The sequence below is a fragment of the Gadus chalcogrammus genome, chromosome 16 (assembly GCF_026213295.1).
Source record: "Gadus chalcogrammus isolate NIFS_2021 chromosome 16, NIFS_Gcha_1.0, whole genome shotgun sequence".
In the NCBI taxonomy this organism is placed as follows: Eukaryota; Metazoa; Chordata; class Actinopteri; order Gadiformes; family Gadidae; genus Gadus; species Gadus chalcogrammus.
This window is the reverse complement of record NC_079427.1, coordinates 21054074-21062836: the sequence shown is the minus strand read 5'-3', so window position 1 is coordinate 21062836 and position 8763 is coordinate 21054074. Positions and strand designations below refer to the sequence as shown.

The 8763-nt window shown below is 43.2% G+C and overlaps 1 protein-coding gene across 2 annotated transcripts; it reads left to right on the top strand.

Annotated features, from left to right (window-relative positions):
* Nucleotides 1–284: 284 nt before the first annotated feature.
* On the top strand, nucleotides 285–8416 carry LOC130406448 (toll-like receptor 13). 2 transcript variants are annotated; one of them, XM_056612034.1, is made up of 5 exons: nucleotides 285–335; nucleotides 1572–1695; nucleotides 4057–4147; nucleotides 4543–4660; nucleotides 7829–8416. In XM_056612034.1, exons 2-5 carry the CDS (start codon nucleotides 1654–1656, stop codon nucleotides 8025–8027), a joined length of 450 nt encoding a protein of 149 aa, XP_056468009.1. In that variant the 5' UTR covers nucleotides 285–335; nucleotides 1572–1653; the 3' UTR covers nucleotides 8028–8416. The 2 variants fall into 2 exon arrangements, with proteins under 2 accessions (XP_056468009.1, XP_056468008.1); XM_056612033.1 differs by having other exon boundaries at nucleotides 1572–4147.
* The last annotated feature ends 347 nt before the right edge of the window (nucleotides 8417–8763 follow it).

Below are 8763 nucleotides of genomic sequence, written 5' to 3'. Positions count from 1 at the left end.
AAATACTTTGACAAATAAAGTGAGTTAAAAGCGATCCGGATTGGACTACTTTCTTCGAAGAAATCAGCAGCTGTGTTCCTGTTGCAGATCTCTGGTTGCCTTTCCCTGTGTATTACAGTCCTTTAAGGCATTCACACCATGTTCACCTCACTCTGACCTCTCTAAGGGTCTGTGAACTGAAACACGGGCCATGCAGCTGGTAAGACAGATCATTAAAATAAGAGGAACAACATAGGCAAAACGCATACAAATAAACCCTCATCTCAGGCAACAGGCACCATAGAGCCAGACGAGTCCTAAATGATTGTGTGATCAGAAGAGGCCTTCGGAAAGCGGTGAGTATTAAAAGCAAGAGAACTGTTTTAACCGATATTTTCATGTCAATATCATTAATTGGGTGTTCTTAGTGTCATCATCATAATATGTGCCTTTTCTCAGTCTCTCTCCTGAACTGTCTTTTACGACGGTGTATTAGGGACACGCATGAAATATTATTTTTCCATGACGAGATTAATGTCGAAATGTCGATTTAAATCTCGGAATTTCGAGAATAAAGGTGAAATACCATGAAATAGTTTGTCGAGATAAATCTCGAAATTTCAAGAATAAAGTCAACATGTCGACGTCAATCTCGACTTTTCGAGAATAAAGTTGCCATATCATGTCGACTTTAGGCTCGAAATGTCGAGATTAATGTAAACAAGGATGAAGACAAAGAGGCTCCTTCTATCGAGGACATGCAGTTTCTAAGCACCATGGGCCGTGGAGTCGATGAGGTATCAGCTGGGTGGCTCCCTTGCCCCTCAGAGCTCGATGGCCACGGCTGCCTGACACACGCGCACACATACAGGCTCCACAAGCACACACCGGCTCTGCACGCGCATGGACACAGGCTCCGCACGCGCGCGGACACAGGCTCCAAACGCGCACACACAGGCTCAACACGCACACACAGGCTCGACACACGCACATACACAGGCTCAACACGCGCAGACACAGGCTCCACGCGCGCGCGGACACAGGCTCGATACACGCGAACACACGGGTTCCACCTTCGTGCTGACTCAAACTCCACACGCGCACACGAAGGCTCCACACGCGCGCAGACACAGGCTCGATATGCGCAAAGTCGACATTTCGACATTAATCTCGTCATTTAAAAAATCATCATGCTTGTTCTTCCTAATACACCTTCGTAGTCTTTACTGTGTTTGGTGAAACTTAATTATTTGTTAGAGACGCATAATTAGTCAGTTAACCTATGAAGCCTGATATCAATACTAAACCAATTCTATATCACTGTAATATAATAGTTATAGTATTTTCATCCATTTGTATATGTCATCCACCGTGTTTCAAAAATATTATTGCAAAGGTAAATGACGCCAATAATTAATCTTAATTGTATAATGTAGTGAAGACCAGTGTTATCCATATGTTAAAGGGAAGATCTTTAGCTTTTTGCTGTATTTAAAATTTAAAATTTGGTAAAAAAGATGTATGTTCACTGGATGTGTTTGAAGCCGGTCAGGGGATTTCTCATTGATTCAGTTTCATTCCGCCCTTTGTAGTGTGGATGGAGTTGGTCGATTCTCGACTCCGCCACACTATATCGTCCAGGCTGACCTGACTGGTATCCCTTCACAGAAGACCATGGCCAGAGAGGGATATTGGTGTCCATGGTTTCCACAATATGTATCTCTTTTGCTTCTTTCTTCCATGCTTCATTTCAACCCATCACTTGCTTATTCAATACCAAACTGCATAGTACTGTTTTCTGGCCATACTGGGGCTGGTATCAGCATTGACTGCTCTTACCATCAAATAACTTCTGTACCAGCTGGCCTACCCCAAGGTCTAGTGTGGTTAAACGTTGGGGAAAATCGAATTCAAAAAGTTAGCAAGCATGACTTCAGATATTTCTCAAACCTTACAGTGTTACATATTCACCAGAACCATATTGCTCATATTGAATACAGTTCTTTAGTCCATCTGATAGAGCTGAGGGAACTGTACATGCAAGATAACAAACTGACCAAGCTTCCTAAGCACCTCTTCCATGGTATGTTGAAGCTCTCAGTGCTTGACCTCAGTAGAAACAAAATCCTGCTCATCTCTCCTTCTGCCTTTGAGTTAACGTCCAGCTTGCGAACGGTCAAACTCGAAGTCAACCAGCTTAACAAAATTACGAACATTCTGCCCATCTTCCAACTACCACACATTCAGGAAATACACATCGGTGGTAACAACTTCTCCTCATTTGAATCCAAACATCTGCCCCACAACATGAGCTCCCCTGTCAGGTTGTTAAATCTATCTTCTAATCCTTTAGCAGTGTTGAGCATCACAACAAACTACTTTAAGGATCTCGAGGAGATCGATCTTTCGAGTTGTGGAAAAGATGTTATGCATGTGGACCTTCCAGACCCATCTTCTCTCAAGAGTATAACTCATGTTCATTTTCATAATACTACAGTATCTTTCGAAGGCATCAGTGAGATTCTAGAGAGTGTTGAGTCCCTATCCTATCTACAGTTCTCTAATATGGAGAGATGGATCAACAGCAGCCTCCTCAAAACAGCCTGCAGAACCCTATCTCTGCGGACCCTGGACCTCCATTTGAACTCTTTGGGCAGTGACTGTGAACTGCCTCAGTGTGGCCAGCTGAACGAGTTGGACTTATCGAACAACAAAATTAGCAATCTCTCCAGTCAATCAGTGCTAACAATGAAGCGACTTAGACGCCTCGGTTTGCGTGGCAACGTCCTCCAAAAAGTGCCAGTGGTTGTAAACAGTCTTTCCTCACTGGAAATCCTAGACCTGGGTTTCAATGACATTCTTGAGTTAGGCTGCTCAGACTTTGTTAATTTAACAAGCCTCAAAGAACTATATCTCCAGTACAATCACATTAGGAAATTAAAGAGGTGTGTTTTTCAAAATCAAAATGTTCTGAAAACTCTGTCTATAAATTCAAATATGCTTTTGGAGCTGGGAGGAGTTTTCGAAACCAGACTTCAGAAACTACAATTCCTAGATATGACTCAGAACGAAATACGTAATTTTTCAAAGGGAAGTTTTAAGGGTTTGGAATCCTTGCAGCATTTGTATATGGACGAACTTTATACTACTGTTAATGTCTTTGATGGATTGCGCAACCTTCGAAGTCTTAGTGTGTATTTGCCATTCGAAATGATTCGTTTCAAAGGACTGCATGAGTTAAGAAATCTTACAATATATATGGATGTGCCAGAGGGCTTCAATGGTACATATGCAAATAATTACAAAGGCCTAATGGAATTACCTTCTGTGAGGAACATTACAATAATATGCAAAAGTTTTCACTTTGAATTTCCTTTATATATCCCTTCGTATTATTTGCACAAAATGAGACATTTAGAGCATTTCACAGCTGTGAACTTCTACATAGAGGAGCCACATTTGGACACATTTATGTACGCACATAATTTGAAAAGCCTTAGCATAAGGGCAAGTTTTCTGACAGGCATGAGCCCCGAGCATTTTCAAGCCATGTCTAATCTGGAGGTTCTGGATCTGTCTGAGAACGCCCTCAGGACTTTGGATTTCCTGGAGGCCAACCTGACCAGTCTCAGATGTTTGATCGTCAGTCAGAACGAGTTGACAGTGCTCAACGAGTCCGTCTTTCAGTCCCTCCCTGCCCTTACCTATCTAGATCTTTCTGACAACCCTCTGACCTGTGACTGCTCCAACGCTGGTTTCCTGCTGTGGGCATTAAGCAGCGAGCAGACGCAGCTCACCAGAGGCTACAATCAGCCCTGTACATATCCGCTTAGCGAGAAGAGAACAATGCTCCTCGACTTTGACGTGCGCTCCTGCTGGATGGACTCCAATTTCCTCTGCTTCATTTCCACCTCTTCCATAGTACTGTTCACTTTACTCGCTTCCTTCAGCTATCATTTTCTGCGCTGGCAGCTGGTCTATGCCTACTACCTCTTCATGGCATTGCTGTACGACATGAGAGAGAGGAAGAAAAATGAGCAGCACCGCTATGACGCGTTCATCTCCTACAACGTCCAGGACGAAGAGTGGGTCCACAGGGAGATGCTTCCTGCGCTGGAGGACGAGCGAGGCTGGAAGCTCTGCTTGCACCACCGAGACTTCCAGCCAGGTACGGCTGCCTCTCTGTCTGTCTTCGTGACTGCCTGTCCCTTCTGTTGTCTGTCAATGTTGAAGAGTAAAAATACTTGTCTCATTTATTCCCATTGCCCTGACAGAGGATTCCGGTGTTCTTTAACAAAGTTTGGTTGCATGGCTGTATTTGTGTGATTGTATGTCAAGCATACAATCAATTGAATATTGGTCAATATAGTAGTTGCCTTTTCAGTCTTCAAACTCGACCAAGAAATACAGGTAAAAAATAATCAAAAAACAAGGCATTGCATTTTGAAAAACAGTCCCATAAAAATGTTGACGCGGCCCTACTTCTTCCACCGACTCCAACTTTTTACCAACACTCCTTATGTTAAGAAAATTGCGTTCATGGACCAAACGTTAACTCCGCAGGTAAGCCCATCATCGAGAACATCACAGAGGCCATCTACAGCAGCAGGAAGACCATCTGTGTCATCAGCAGACCCTACCTGGAGAGTGAGTGGTGCTCCCGAGAGATCCAGATGGCCAGGTGGGGACCACAGCAACCTTCTCACTTTTATCTAATCAAAGACACCATGAAGCAAACATTAACTTGTCTACTTTGACAGCTCTTCTTCTAGATCATACAACAACTCTTTATTAATTCTCTGAGGGAAGCAAATTACTGGGCTGTCATCGCCAGACCAATTCACAAATGCGTATTAGTCCGGAACCTCTCCGTTCATTTTTGATTTTCAAGGGACGTTATCAACAGGCGCTGACCAAAATGAATCTGGATGCATTTGGAATGACCAACAACCAATCAGAGCGAAGGAACGTGTGACACATCAGTTGCCGCTATATGTTAAAGGGAACATTGAGTCGGCACATCAGTTGCCGACTCAATGGCGCTCCCATAGGCCGCTCCTCCGTACATTCACCGTACCAGCCCCATATTAGATTTGTTGGTCGTGATTAGGGTTGAGCACCGAAACTCCGTTCCAGTAATAATAATAATAATAATAATACATTTAATTTAGAGGCGCCTTTCAAGACACCCAAGGTCACCTTACATAGCATATAGTCATCATACATTTTTAAAAAAAACAAGACATTGTGGAAAAAATAAATAAATAAATAAATAAACATAAGCAATAATAAATAAATAAAACAAAAACAAGACAAAACAAAACAAAACAAAGAAAAAAAAAACAATCAAAACAGTGATCAGTTAGACGTTGTGTGCGAGTTTGAACAGGTGAGTTTTGAGTTGTGACTTGAAGGTTTTAATGGTGTCTGACTGTTTTATGTGTGGGGGGAGGGAGTTCCAGAGCCTGGGTGCTGAACAGCTGAATGACCGGGCACCCATTGAAGTGAGTCGTGATGTGGGGATACATAGTAGTCCAGCAGAGGTTGAGCGGAGGGAGCGGGAGGGAGTGTATTCTTGGAGGAGGTCGCAGAGATAACTGGGGGCTAGGTTGTGGAGAGCTTTGTAGGTGAGGAGTAGGGTTTTGTATTGGATGCGGTAGTGTACTGGGAGCCAGTGAAGTTGAATGAGGACAGGGGTGATGTGGTCAGATGATTTGGTGCGGGTGATGATCCGGGCGGCTGAGTTTTGAATGATCTGCAGTCTGTTGATGAGTTTGGTGGGGAGTCCGGTGAGGAGGGCGTTGCAGTAGTCTATGCGTGATGTGACAAATGAGTGAACTAGGATTTCAGTGCTGGATTGGGTCAGTGATGGGCGGAGTCTGGCGATGTTGCGGAGGTGGAAGAATGCAGTCCGGGTGATGTTGTGAATATGGGGTGCGAATGAGAGGGTGTTGTCCAGGATGACGCCGAGGCTCTTTACTTTGGAGGAGAAGGGTACTGGGAATCCATCGATAATTATGTAGGGATTATGGGATTATGTATTATCAGTAGGGAACCGGTTCCGACGTAAACGGTTGTAACGAGATCGAATAAGAACGCACATTTCGGTTCCTTATAACGGTGCCTGACGTTTTTTAACGCCCCTTGCCCCGCCCCCATGGTGTTGCGGCGTCAACTTGCGTTACTGCTGGGCGCTATACAGGTACTCACTGAATAACGGTGTGTATTTTCGTTAGGATATGATTTTTTTATATAGCCTACCGCCATACCGGTGTATTTGATTACACAACGTTCGGAACGCAGCGCTGCGCGACTCTGTTTCAGACGGGACCCTTCTCAATGTTGCGGTAAACAAGCATGGTACGACTACGACTTTCTTTATAGGTCCATGACTGCGAGGCGTGGTATTTCAGGCCAACTGGTAAAAGAGTGTGTCACGGCTTTCAAACATATAAACCATAAAGCCTATTGGCGCCTCGAGACTCAGGACGGACTTGTCAATTGAAGATCGGCAGGCTGTAGTGGGTGAACGTGAATGAACGTGTGTGCGTGTGTGTGTGTGTGTTGCGAGCGAATGTAATTTTAAAGTAACAAACAAACAAACTCAAAGCCGATGCATGCATCCAAAACTTGCTGTTCAAAAACCAAATAAACAAATCAAAAACAGAGTCGTTATTCACTTCAAATACTTTTTCTTTTCAAAATTTGGGAATTAATACAGCGCGGTACCGAGCGGTTGAAAACAATGTTGGCGTCTCCTGTGGCTGCCTTGCGCACATGAGTTATATTACTTAATATGACTTTGGCAGTAATGTTGCGCCATGATGCGTGCCTGCCTGCTTTCAGTGAGTAATTAAAATTATTTGTAATTTTAAAAAGATATGTATCAGTCACAGCACTCACAGCAGCCTTTTCGGGTAAGTCGAGTAATTGAATGCCAACCGTAAATCTTGCATATCAAGTAGGCTAGCAAACACCGTTGCCATTCAACTCAGTGTCCGCTGACTTTCTGCTTAATGCAAGTGTGTGCCGTTTCGTTTTTTTAAGTAGGCCTACCGGTTTGAGAACCGTTTTAGCACCGGAACCGTTTGAAAAGTACAGAGTAGGCACCGGTATCGGATAAAACCCAAACGATACCCAACCCTAGGGCCTGACCCTGGCACAGTCTACAGGAAATCTGTCTGAACAGAAGGGGGGCCAGATGTAGCCTGGGTATACCCATGCTGCCTTGCGTGTGATTTCATTTTGAGCTGCTGGGCAGCCTGGATTCGATGGATCCGATTTTCGTCTGAGATAGGGAACCAATCACAGAACGGGGAGGGACGACAAGACGATGACGACATCTATGCGACACACCCATCGTCTTCTTCCTCATTGAATTTCTGTCACGCTATATACGTAATTGATACGATTAGCTATGAGCTACGTACAGACTCATATGATAGACATTCATAGCGCCCAATAATCATAAACCACGCCTCAAATACGAGAAAATGAATGTGTGGTTCCCAGACCTCTTCTCAATGTAGATTGAGATGAGGTCTGATGTTGAACCAGGCTAGGCCAGATGCACATGCCAGAGAAAATTAAATATGAGCATGCAGATTCATCTGGTTCCCAGGGCACCAAATTAAAGAAAGAAACAACCTAGAACAAACCCAGGCATCAAAGCAAGGCACAATATAAAGGCAATCATATGACGCTGAACTGTTTTATCTTGATATTTTACGTCCGAATCTGTTTGATTTGTTTTGAAAAGAATAATGTTTTTTCTCTTAATATCTTACTTGGAACAGGTAAAATAAGCATGCTGTTTGCAACAGCCTGAACCTGTACATTGTGTCCCCAGCTTCCGCCTCTTTGATGAGAATAAGGATGTGCTGATCCTGCTCTTCATGGAAGATCTCCTGGACCACCAGCTCTCCCCTTACTACCGCATGAGGAAGATGGTGAAGAAGAGCACGTATCTGAGCTGGCCAAAGGCCGGCCAGAACACCGACGTCTTCTGGCAAAACGTACACAGAGCTCTAGAGAAGGGCCAGCCATAGGGGACCGCAGTAATGAGGCGACCACATGCACTCCCGCGCCTAAACTAGAGGCTTTCAGAGTTGCATTCACACACAGTGATTTTCTGTGTTTAGATATTACATAAAACCATAAGGATTGCAGATACAGATTCAACTGCCAGATCCTCATGGTATATCCATAATGTATATCAACGCATGGTTCAATTCACAGTATGTCGGATTGCTTTTTATGGTCATCCTCTCTGCTTTAATTTGTATATGCTATAATTTTATGGTAGACCTGCATTATAACCACTTAAAATAAACAGTTTATGTTAACTCTGCTGTAACATTATTGATAACTAAGAAACATTTTAAAAATATACATGTAAGATTCTATTTTTGGTCTACAAAAGGGGTTGTATAAATAAACATCGATCATTACATCGTTTAATAGTGTCTGACCTCTCTTGGAAATGGGATAAGGCTCAAAGTCCTAAACTTCCCACTTACTATGAATGTAGCATGAAATCAAGTTTATCCAATGCATTACCAGGCGTCTTTTCAACTAAGAAAACAGATGAAGTATTAGATGACAAGCTTGTTGGTCCCAATCTATGATCATATTTCGTCAATTGTTTTAGTATGTATATCCGTTATTAATCCATGTTACCAAAGATTGACTAAATGTAAACGGTCTACCTGACCAATTTTAGGGCTAGTATTGTTTTGCAAATAGACTACGGCCACCTCCATTTGTAATACAATAATGTATTAC

Excerpts from the sequence above, each read along its gene's own strand:
- LOC130406448 (XM_056612033.1), top strand. The coding sequence starts at position 1,654 with ATGGCCAGAGAGGGATATTGGTGTCCATGGTTTCCACAATATGTATCT. Across the intron at positions 4,148-4,542 it reads CCACCGAGACTTCCAGCCAG|GTAAGCCCATCATCGAGAAC; the intron begins GTACGGCTGCCT and ends TTAACTCCGCAG. Across the intron at positions 4,661-7,828 it reads CGAGAGATCCAGATGGCCAG|CTTCCGCCTCTTTGATGAGA; the intron begins GTGGGGACCACA and ends TTGTGTCCCCAG.